We start from the raw sequence: 11,880 nt of genomic DNA on the forward strand, positions 1-11,880 counted from the left end.
TTATTTAGCTAATGATTTATGACAAATGTTTTTGTTATATTTTTATTTTTGACTAAATATTTATTACCAATTAAATATAATATTTTATGGATGTAAATATATATTAAACTATATATTATTTATTAAAAGTACAATTATACAAATTTATAAAAATAAAATATGAATTAAATAAAAATAGCTGCAGCGTCTGCCAAATAAATAACAGTAAATTTGCTTCTAGCGTCAGCATCCACGTCCAGCGTCTTTTAAACGAACAATAATCTGCGGTTGCGGCTGAGACAGTGTTTGTGGCTGCGTCTGCGAAATAAACAACAACCAGAAGAATATGATGCAGCCGCAGACGAAGCATCATCCGCAGCCGTAGCCGCATGAAGCTGTATGTGCTAAACGAACAAAAATGAGACCTCCATTTAAAAAAAAACATTCATGTATGTAGGAAGAGGAGTTCGGAGAGAGACTAGCAAAACAGAAGAGGAGAGAGATAAATGTACTAATACACACTAATCTACACACAAATTTCATGTTTATAATTTCTATAATCCTACGTAGGGCATGAATGGTTCAAACGCAGCGACTACGGTTGCGGGAGTTTGCGGATGCGGATGATAGGGTTTCTAGCGGTTTTAAGAGATTTGTACGAATGGGTCTGCAGTTAGAATTTGGTGTGTTTGCGGAATACTTATGACTGGTTAACTACCAGATGCATCATCGGTTAAATAATAAATTAACAATATTTCACATTTTATATAATTATAAAAATATCAAAAATCATAATACTATAATAATAATAAAAAATATATTTCAAAAGTTCTAGTTTTAAATTTTTAAAAATTATAGAAAATATATTTATTTTAAATTTTTATAATATTAATTAAAATATAATAGATATATTTTAGTATTTTTATAATTGTAATTTAAAAATTTTATTGAATCTTTTATTTTTGTATTTATATTGCTTAAAAAAAAAGAAAAAGAAAATTATTCTCTCGCAACCGTCCGCAACCACAAACACTAGTTAAAACCATCATTTGAATTTATGAGGTTTAGATCGGTTTGAAACGGTTTAGAGTGGTTTGAGTGATTGTTCCAAAACACCAACAACTGCTTCCAACAGGAAAAGCTGCATTTGCCGGTGGTAGCGGGGAAACTCGTAGAGGGAATAGGCAGCATCTTCTCACATCTTTCGATTGTAATTAAATTTTATTACATACTCACATACACACTAAGGAACAAAATGATAATAATAATAATATAAGTGTTTGCTTAGTAAAATTGTATTTAAGGTATAACAAATACTAGAAGATAACCCGCGCGCATGCGCGGAGTGAGTTCTTATAATAATGTTTGTTTATGAAATGATTTTAATATTTTGCAACATTACAATCTTTATTGATTATAAAATGATGAATACGAATGTGGGTCTCTTAAATATATCATCGTTGTTGAAGAGTTAACGTATTACATTTTATTTTAATTATTTTTAAGACTTCATATACACAAAAGGAAATTAAGTTTTACGGCTGACACATATCACCAAAATCAAATGGGCAACATTGATTGTATGATGACGAAAGGGGATTAGGTTTTCTGCTCTCGATTCGTTTACTATCGACTCTCCATAAGTGATTTCATTTTCTACCTCTATAGAATTGTGCTTTCGTTCTCGTCTTTGTTTTATTGATATGAGTTAAGTTTATTTTTTAATTTTTTTTTATGAATTCAGTGAATTACATAAATGTCATTAAAAAAAAGGACATCTGTAAAAATTAGTTTCACTCCATTTACATATCTAAGAATCAAAATTTGTAAAAAATCACCGGCAAACTATATTAACAGGTTAGTTTTCAAATCTAATATATCAAGCTGTTATAGAATATAAGTGCAGAATCGAAGTATAAATGTTTGTCTAGGATATATTCACCAGCTTGGTCTAAAAATCATATAATTAGAACAACAAAACAAATTACTTCTTTCACCAGTTTGGGTAATATCTGAATCTGAACGGATAATAACCGAACCTGAATGGATATCCGAAGATAACCAAACATAAGTATGCTTAACTCTATATTTCTAGTTTATTTCTCTCAATTTATTCAAAATATTTATATTAATGATTCTTATTGCTCAAAATTAGATAATATACATATAATCATGGACAAAATCATTTGCTACTCACTTAAAATACATATCAAGTTCTTGTTTCTTGCATTAACAAAAGTTGCATCTAAAGTTTCAAAACAACAGCTAAATTAGTGTCATTCTATTTTTAAAGTTTTATCTCCAAACCTATAATAATTTAATCTTTTAAAAATATATTTTAAACACAAAAACTTAAACAATGAATAATTTATTTATTTTTTCTTCAAAATTTAAATACTCGAACCCGACCCAAAATATCTGAACCTGAACATAAAATACCCGAACCCGACTCGAAGTTTAGAAATACCCGAATGGGTTCTATACCTTTATACTGAAATATTCGATACAAACACAAACGTGTATCCGTACGCCCATCCCTATAATATAGGATCATTTGTATCTTGCTTGAACAAAAAAAAAGTTAAACCAGTGATCACAAATTTTTAAAATGTGAGACTTATACCATTTTTAGTAATTATAGTCGTCTTTTAAAATCAAAAATATAACAAATTAGAAAAAAAATATAATTGGTTCTATTATATGCTTGATGTAATGTTTAATTTCTTTTAGTAGTATAAAATTAAACAAAAAAGAGAAAGGTTAGAATTTTTTATCAAATATGTATTATTCATAATCATTAATTGCCATATGTATGTTAACTATATTAGGTAATTCCGTAGCTTTTATTTAAGGAAATAAAAAATATTATTTTGTACACTATTAATTAATTTGATAGTTAGTTTAATAAAAAGCATAGTATATGTTTATATGGACCAACTTATTTTTTTAACAATTCTAAGAATCATTTTCGTGATGACACGTGGCTACGAAAACATGTTGTAATGCTCCATGATTAATATATAGGGGATAAATACTAACTATAAAATAAAAAGTGAATATATTTTTTAGTTTAGAAAAATGAAAAAAAAATATTAGATGAATTTTATATTATAATTTAGATATAAATAAAAGACATACTACATATTATGAATATATAAAAGAAATATTTTTAAAATTTATGAAAATATTAAATAATTAATAAATATTTTTTGGATAGAATCCTGAAAATCTCAGGACCGGTTCTTGTCATAGATAAGATTTTAGAGTAGTTTAATAAAAATCATAATAAATTCTCAATTCACCTAACATCATCTAAGAACTTAGAGGAGGTTATTGGAATCAGAATTTAGAAGGAGTTAAGAGATTTTACAAGTTAATTTTTAGAAGTTAAGTAGAGTTAACAAATATTCTCCAAATATCTATCAAATACTTTGAATTGACTTTTGTAGATTTTATTGATTTTTATGGATTTGCATAATATATTATTTTCAAAATATTTCTTCTTATAAGGCAATGTATAACAATCTCTTCAGAACATTTCCAAAAACAAAATCTCGATGTAAACCATATATACAAACATCACGTAATTGACACAATAATACCCATATCTTCTTCTCTTCTCCTTCTCATTTTCTTCTTCTCCTTCTCATTTTCTTCTTCTCGTGTCCAGCTACATACATGTATCTACTTCTTCTGACCATTATTTTATAGCTCTTTTTATATTCAGCAGAATAAAATTATTTTCCAGCCACCATTGTTGACCATTGTGTATTATTATTCTATGTATTGCTTTGTGTTTTGACTTCTTTTTTTGACTTTCGTCATTTGATTTTTGCTAGCTTGTGTTTTTGTCTTCAGTTCGATTGTTAATTATTTATACTAACTATAGTTAGTTCTTGAATAAGATTTCAATGGAGGATAAGGAAAAAGGTAAATATAATTCATGTACTCAGGATGAAACGAAAGTATTGATTGAATTATCACTACAAGAAAACAGCGTAATTCTGACGGACATTCTGACGGAAAATGAGATCCTCGGAATATACCGATGAAATACTGAGGAAATCATATTTCCTCGGAAAATACCGATGAAATACCGAGGAAATCATATTTCCTCGGAATATACCGATGAAATACCGAGGAAATCATATTTCCTCGGAATTTCTATTAATTTATATTGTTCCTCAGAATTTCCTCGGAAAATTCCGAGGAAATTCCGAGGAACACATGTTTCGGGTTTCAAAACATCAAATTTTTTTGCCCTATATCATTTCTTATACAAATGCAATGCATACCATTGAGGAATCTTTGTATAGATGATCATAAACCATGAAATAACAAAATTTCAAAATAAATTGTAAGTATTCCCTTTACCGTTCATTAAAGTGTATAAGTGTTTCTCTTATGTTGTGGGGATTTCGTTCATACAATCGGAAAAGTGTTATATAAGTGTTTCACTTAAACAATTTTTTGACTTCATAATCAGTCTAAAACACTTAATAAGGGTTATATAAGTGTTATACAAACCGCAAAACGTTGTTTTCGGTTTAAAAACCCTACTTCCTCGGAAAAGCCTCGGAATATTCCGAGGAAATTCCGAGGAAAAACAAGTGTTCCTCGGAATTTCCTCGGCATAGTCCGAGGCTTTTCCGACGATTCAGGGCTTTGCTTTTAGGGTTTCCGTTTCTTCGGAAAAGCCTCGGAATATTCCGAGGAAATTCCGAGGAACACTTGTTTTTCCTCGGAATTTCCTCGGAATATTCCGAGGCTTTTCCGAGGAAGTAGGGTTTTTAAACCGAAAACAACGTTTTGTGGTTTGAATAACACTTATATAACCCCTATTAAGTGTCTTAGACTGATTATGAAGTCAAAAATTTGTTTAAGTGAAACACTTATATAACACTTTTCCGATTGTATGAACGAAATCCCCACAACATAAGAGAAACACTTATACACTTTAATGAACGGTAAAGGGAATACTTACAATTCGTTTTGAAATTTTGTTATTTCATGGTTTATGATCATCTATACAAAGATTTCTCAATGGTATGCATTGCATTTGTATAAGAAATGATATAGGGCAAAAAAATTTGATGTTTTGAAACCCCAAACATGTGTTCCTCGGAATATTCCGAGGAAATTCCGAGGAACAATATAAATTAATAGAAATACATGCACATGATATTCTTTTTCCTCGAATTAATGAAAATATTCCGAGGAAATTCCGACGGATATTTAAGTGGCCGTCGGAATTTCCTCGGAATATTTTCATTTAACCGGGCAAACAAGCCGCCAAATATTTCGCGAAAATTGAAATTAAAAATACTGAGGAAATTCCGACGGAACATATCCGTCGGACCCTAGGTTTTATAAACTCGAAACGCATCTTCTTCCCCATTTCTCTCTTCTTCCTCTCCGGCGATCTCTCTCTCCTTCCGGCGTTCTCCATCTTCTCTCGCGACGATATCTCCGGCGACTCCTCTCCATTCCCTTACAAATCATGTAAGGACCTTATTCCACTCTCTTATGTCCTATTTGTTAGGTTCTTAAGTAGATTTGATGATTTTAGAAGTTTTTTGATAGATTTTTGTTAGGGTGATTGGGTAGGATTGTGATTTGTTGTGTAATAGGTTTAGAATTGTGATTTGGTTGTGTTGAATTGATTTAGAATTTTTTTATAAATTGTTTATTATTTTTGTATTTACAAAACGTTTTTCTATATAAATTCGATTTTACAAAACGTTTTTTGTATATAAATTCGATTTTCGGATTTATAAAAGATGATTTCATATTTATAAAAATATTTATATTTATTAAAACTAATTTTGTATTTATAAAACATTTTTTTGATTTATAAACACTATTTTTTTATTTTTGTATTTATAAAAACTATTTTTAAATATAAAAAACGTTTTTTGTATATAAATTTGATTTTTGGATTTATAAAAGACGATTTCATATTTTAAAACTAATTTTGTATTTATAAAACATTTTTTTGATTTATAAACACTATTTTATTATTTTTTGTATTTATAAAAACTATTTTGTATTTATAAAAAGATGATTTCATATCTATAAAAATATTTATATTTATAAAACTAATTTTGTATTTATAAAACATTTTTTGATTTATAAACACTATTTTATTATTTTTTTGTATTTATAAAAACTATTTTATTTTTATAAAAAGATGATTTCATATCTATAAAATATTTATATTTATTAAAACTAATTTTGTATTTATAAAACATTTTTTTATTTATAAACACTATTTTATTATTTTTTGTATTTATAAAAACTATTTTTTATTTATAAAAAGATGATTTCATATTTATAAAAATATTTATATTTATTAAAACTAATTTTGTATTTATAAAACATTTTTTTGATTTATAAACACTATTTTATTATTTTTTGTATTTATAAAAACTATTTTGTATTTATAAAAAGATGATTTCATATTTATAAAAATATTTATATTTATTATAACTAATTTTGTATTTATAAAACATTTTTTTTATTTATAAAAACTATTTTATTATTTTTGTATTTTAAATATGTTTTCTATTTCAATTTTAATTTTTTATTTTCGAATTTCAATTTAAAAAAATAAATTTATATATTTTTTTAAATTTTGGAAATATTCCGAGGAAGTGTATCCCTCGGAATATTCCGACGACATCTTCCTCGGAATATTCCGAGGACTTTCCGACGAACTTGTGGTCCTCGGAATTTTCTCGGAAATTCATTTCCTCGGAATTTCGTCGGAAATTTCCGAGGGATTTCCGAGGAAAAATGAATTTCCGAGGAGTTATTTCCGAGGACTTTTTTCGTCGGTATGTCGTCGGAATAGCGTTATTCCGACGACATACCGACGATTTTTTCCCTCAGTATGTCGCTGTTTTCTTGTAGTGTATTTGTGGAGGGAATTAACCGTGGATGGTGTGATTCTAGTGGTATAATAAACAAGGCAACGGTAGAAAATAAAATACTACAAGTCCTCAATGAAAGAGTTGGATGCCAGAAACTCCACAAGCATTATCAAAGCAGGATAAAGTTTTTGAAAAACCTATACAATAGCTATGTTGATCTTCAACGTAATAGCTCTGGATCTGGATGGGATTTTGATACAAAAAGGTTTACAGCTTCTGAAGAAGTGTGGCAAGGATATTTGAAGGTATTTTTTTTTTACTTTACATAAAAGTTTGATATTGTAGAAAATCATTATTGTATTTCTTATATATGTTTATAAAAATAACAGGCACATCCAAACCACCAGTATATGCGCTATGACTCACATGAACAGATTTGAAGATTATCTTTGATGGTACAACTGCCAATGGTACAACTGCCAATGGTACAGAAGATAATTGCCACCATTGGCAGTTGTACCATCAAAGATTATCTTCAAATCTTCAAACTGTTCATGTGAATCATAAAGCATATACTGATGGTTTGGATGTGCCTGTCATTTTTATAAACATACATAAGAAATACAATAATGATTTTCTACAATATCAAACTTTTATGTAAAATAAAAAAAAATACCTTCAAATATCCTTGCCACACTTCTTCAGAAGCTGTAAACCTTTTTGTTTCAAAATCCCATCCAAATCCAGAGCTATTACGTTGAAGATCAACATAGCTATTGTATAGGTTTTTCAAAAACTTTATCCTTCTTTGATAATGCTTGTGGAGTTTCTGGCATCCAACTCTTTCATTGAGGACTTGTAATATTTTATTTTCTACCGTTGCCTTGTTTATTATACCACTAGAATCACACCATCCACGTTTAATTCCCTCCACAAATAATTCAATCAATACTTTCCTTTCATCCTGAGTACATGAATTATAATTACCTTTTTCCTTATCCTCCATTGTAATCTTATTCAAGAACTAACTATAGTTACTATAAATAATTAACAATCGAACTGAAGACAAAAAACACAAGCTAGCAAAAATCAAATGACGAAAGTCAAAAAAAGAAGTCAAAACACAAAGCAATTTGTAGAATAATAATACACAATGGTCAACAATGGTGGCTGGAAAATAATTTTATTCTACTGAACTAACTATAGTTTGGATGTGCCTGTCATTTTTATAAACATACATAAGAAATACAATAATGATTTTCTACAATATCAAACTTTTATGTAAAATAAAAAAAATACCTTCAAATATCCTTGCCACACTTCTTCAGAAGCTGTAAACCTTTTTGTTTCAAAATCTCATCCAAATCCAGAACTATTACGTTGAAGATCAACATAGCTATTGTATAGGTTTTTCAAAAACTTTATCCTGCTTTGATAATGTTTGTGGAGTTTCTGGCATCCAACTCTTTCATTGAGGACTTGTAGTATTTTATTTTCTACTGTTGATTTGTTTATTATACCACTAAAATCACGCCATCCACGTTTAATTTCCTCCACAAATAATTCAATCAATACTTTCGTTTCATCCTGAATACAGGAATTATATTTACTTTTTTTCCTTATCCTCCATTGTAATCTTATTCAAGAACTAACTATAGTTAGTATAAATAATTTTAACAATCGAATAAAAAACAGTCAAACTGAAGACAAAAACACAAGCGGTAAACAGATGGAGAATTAACATAGGCCAAAACTAAAAACGATTTCTCTCTCGGCGTAAAATAGCTGGCTCCCTCTTTTTGGCTTATCTCCCTGTTTGCTATTGTACACCGCATAGCATAGTGGGGCTTCGTGGCAAATTATACACGTTTCCTTTTAAGAAAGAAACCTTTTTTAGATATTTTCGCTGGTTTCCAACCTGATTTCAGAAAATTCTAGTGTTTGTTCATCGTGTTCTTCAAGAATTTTCTTCGATCAAGTTAATTTCAAGACCGTAGAAGTTGGTGGTTGACCTGTTATTTATCAAGATTTGAAGTGATAGTCATGTCGTCTCATCTTGATAAAGAGCTGTTAAATCTATCGTTGGAAGAAGAAGAAGATGTTCCGTTCGTTTTCCCGGACAAGCCAGAGTATTATTCTACAGCAAGGAACTCACTAAGCTTGGTGGGACGCCTCCTTAATCCGTCATGTCAGAGGATGTCTGAATTGATTCTCGAGATGCCTAGAAAATGGCAACTATACGACAGAGTCAGGGGCGTATGAACATGATCTTTTGGATATCCTCAACAGAGGCGTCCATACGTTTCGGTTATGGCCGATTGTTTTGGAGAGATGGGTGGAAAGACCTCCAGCAGATTATCTTCAATACTTTATGGTGTGGGTTCAGATGAGAAACATCCCAATTAATCACTATACTTTCAAAGCTCTGTGGTCTCTTGGGGACTTTGCAGGCCAGGTGGTTGAATTGGCCTTCGATCCAGATAAACCTCAAACCAAAGATTACATCAGGGTTTTAGTCAGGTTTAATGTTGCAAAACCGCTCAGGAGATCAAAAAAGGTGACTTTGCCAGGTGGTGAGGTGGTGAACATTCTGTATGACTATGAAAGACTTCAGAAAAGATGTTATACTTGTCAAAGACTCACTCATGAGCAAAGTCAGTGCCCTTTTTTCAAGAAGGAGTCGCTGGATCCGGTTCTAGCAGTTGAGTCTTCTTCAACTGGAAATAAAGGGATTGGTATCTCTGATAGTCTCCCTGCTTCTGATCCTCGGTTTGGACTCATCCCTGAAGACCTCCTAGGATTGGAGCCTATTTCAGGAAAGCCTAAGATTGCACCGGAAGTTCTTGATGATATGCGTATGTATCTAATGGTTGCAGATGGTCCTGAAAAATTGGCTAGAGCTGAAAGAGTGAGGAAATCTATAGAAGAGTTAAGGAATGATCCGATAGGGAGGAAGACTTGCCTGATGTTAGAAACAGCTCCTTCAGTTACTAATGAGGTAGACAAAGGAAAAGGGATTGTTTATGACTTCAGTGTTCAGATGAAACCAAACTCAAATCCAGTGAAGTTGATGGCGTCGGCGATTGCAGCAGGGTCAAGGGTCTTACAATCCGGAAAAGTGGTTTCTGATTTGCCAATTCTTAATGCTCAAGTAGTGCCGTTTGTTCTGCTCTCTCTCAGGTGGGTTCAACGGGTTTTAGTACGGGTTTCGCAGAAACAAGTACTTCCGGGACTCCCTTGAAGAAAGCTAAACCTCGTAGACGGCCAGGTACTTTTAAACGCAAGGGCAATGGTAAAGCTGTCATGATTCCAGACAGAGATTCTGGAGTGCAAATTGGAGAAGGTGTAGTGTCAGATCCGAAAAGGAAGGCGAATGATGATGTTGAGCCATCTCAAAGCTCTGCAAGGTTTAAGAAACCATTGGTGGTCCCAAATGAGGGACCGCCCAATATCTAAATGACGATGATTAGCTGGAATTGCCAGGGCTTGGGCCGTGCACAAGATCTGGTGATTCCAAGACTATGGGAGATGAGACAAGAACATTTCCCAGAAATTTTGTTTTTGATGGAGACGAAGAACAAGCGAGACGTTTTGGTAGATATTCAAACCTGGCTAGGCTATGATAGGATCATGACAGTGAATCCTATTGGGTACAGCGGCGGCCTAGCGTTGATGTGGAAAAGCTCAGTGTATATAGATTTCAAGTTTGTCGATAAGCACCTGCTGGATTTTCATGTACAGTTTGGAAATCTCAGTTTCTTTGTTTCTTGTGTATATGGTGAACCGGTTCGTGGTGATAGACCACATCTGTGGGAGAGACTTTCTCGGATTGGGGTCTTTAGAAAAGATCCTTGGTGTATGCTTGGGGACTTTAATGAGATTAGAAGCAATGATGAGAAAATAGGAGGTCCTAGAAGAAGTGATATATCTTTTCTGCCGTTTAATGAAATGCTTGAAATTGGAGAGATGGTTGAACTTCAAAGCTCTGGAGATAGTTTCACTTGGGGAGGCAATAGAGGGACCTTGTCCATTCAATCAAAGCTGGATAGGTGTTTTGGAAACAAAATGTGGCATCGGCTCTTTCCGGTTTCTAATCAGGTTTTTTTAGACAAAAGAGGTTCCGATCACAGACCTGTGTTGGTTAAGCTTTCATCTGTTTCAGTGGCCAGAAGAGGACAGTTTCGTTTTGATGGAAGATTTCTTCATAAAAAAGGGGTTTCAGAAGTGTTAAAGAAAGCCTGGTTAACCAATCACCCCTACTTTGAAGCAACTGTTTTGGAGAGACTGAAGTGTTGCAGAAAAGCTTTGAGTACTTGGAAGAAGAAAGAGTGTTTGAACTCGCGTGACAAGATCAATCAAATCCAGTTTGCTCTGGAAAGAGAACAATCCTCTTTAAGTGCTTCTACAACGACTATCAACTTTCTGAAAAAAGAACTTGTCAAAGCTTACAAAGAAGAAGAAGAATATTGGCAACAAAGATGTAAGGAGCAATGGGCAACTAAAGGTGACTTGAATACAAAGTATTATCATGCCTCAGTCAAGCATAACAGAGCTAGGAAGCGAATCGTTAAGCTAAAGGATGATCTGGGTCAAGATCATTTTTCTGAGGAAGCTAAAGGAGATGTCGCCAGTGCTTACTTTACTAACCTTTTCAAGTCGGCCAATAATGGAGAATTTTCTGAGTTGTTTGAAGGTTTCTCAGCTAAGGTTACGCCAGCAATGAATGACTCCTTATCCAAGGTTGTGAGTAATGCAGAAGTCAAAGAAGCGGTGTTCTCAATCAAGCCTGGAAGTGCCCCTGGCCCTGATGGGATGACAGGGTTATTCTTTCAAAAATATTGGGGAATTGTAGGTGATCAAGTGACCAAGGAGGTAAAGGATTTCTTCTCCTATGGTCTGTTTCCAGCTGAGTGGAACTTTACGCATCTTTGTTTGCTCCCAAAGATTGATGACCCTATCTTTATGTCTGACTTGAGACCCATTAGCTTGTGTTCAATCCTTTACAAGATCATATCCAAGATTTTGGTGT

The 11,880-nt window shown here is 32.1% G+C and overlaps 1 protein-coding gene across 1 annotated transcript; it reads left to right on the plus strand.

Moving 5' to 3' along the window:
* The first annotated feature begins 8,894 nt into the window (after window positions 1-8,894).
* On the plus strand, window positions 8,895-10,307 carry LOC106350275. Its single transcript, XM_013790183.1, has 3 exons — window positions 8,895-9,107; window positions 9,238-9,951; window positions 10,032-10,307. Exons 1-3 carry the CDS (start codon window positions 8,895-8,897, stop codon window positions 10,305-10,307), a joined length of 1,203 nt encoding a protein of 400 aa, XP_013645637.1.
* Window positions 10,308-11,880: the final 1,573 nt, after the last annotated feature.

The sequence above is a fragment of the Brassica napus genome, chromosome A6 (assembly GCF_020379485.1).
Source record: "Brassica napus cultivar Da-Ae chromosome A6, Da-Ae, whole genome shotgun sequence".
In the NCBI taxonomy this organism is placed as follows: domain Eukaryota; kingdom Viridiplantae; phylum Streptophyta; class Magnoliopsida; order Brassicales; family Brassicaceae; genus Brassica; species Brassica napus.

Bases quoted from the DNA above. Each gene is read 5' to 3' on its own strand.
- LOC106350275 (XM_013790183.1), top strand. From the start codon at position 8,895: ATGTCGTCTCATCTTGATAAAGAGCTGTTAAATCTATCGTTGGAAGAA. The intron at 9,108-9,237 runs GTATGAACATGA...GTGTGGGTTCAG, and splicing joins TATACGACAGAGTCAGGGGC to ATGAGAAACATCCCAATTAA. The intron at 9,952-10,031 runs GTCTTACAATCC...GCTCTCTCTCAG, and splicing joins CGATTGCAGCAGGGTCAAGG to GTGGGTTCAACGGGTTTTAG.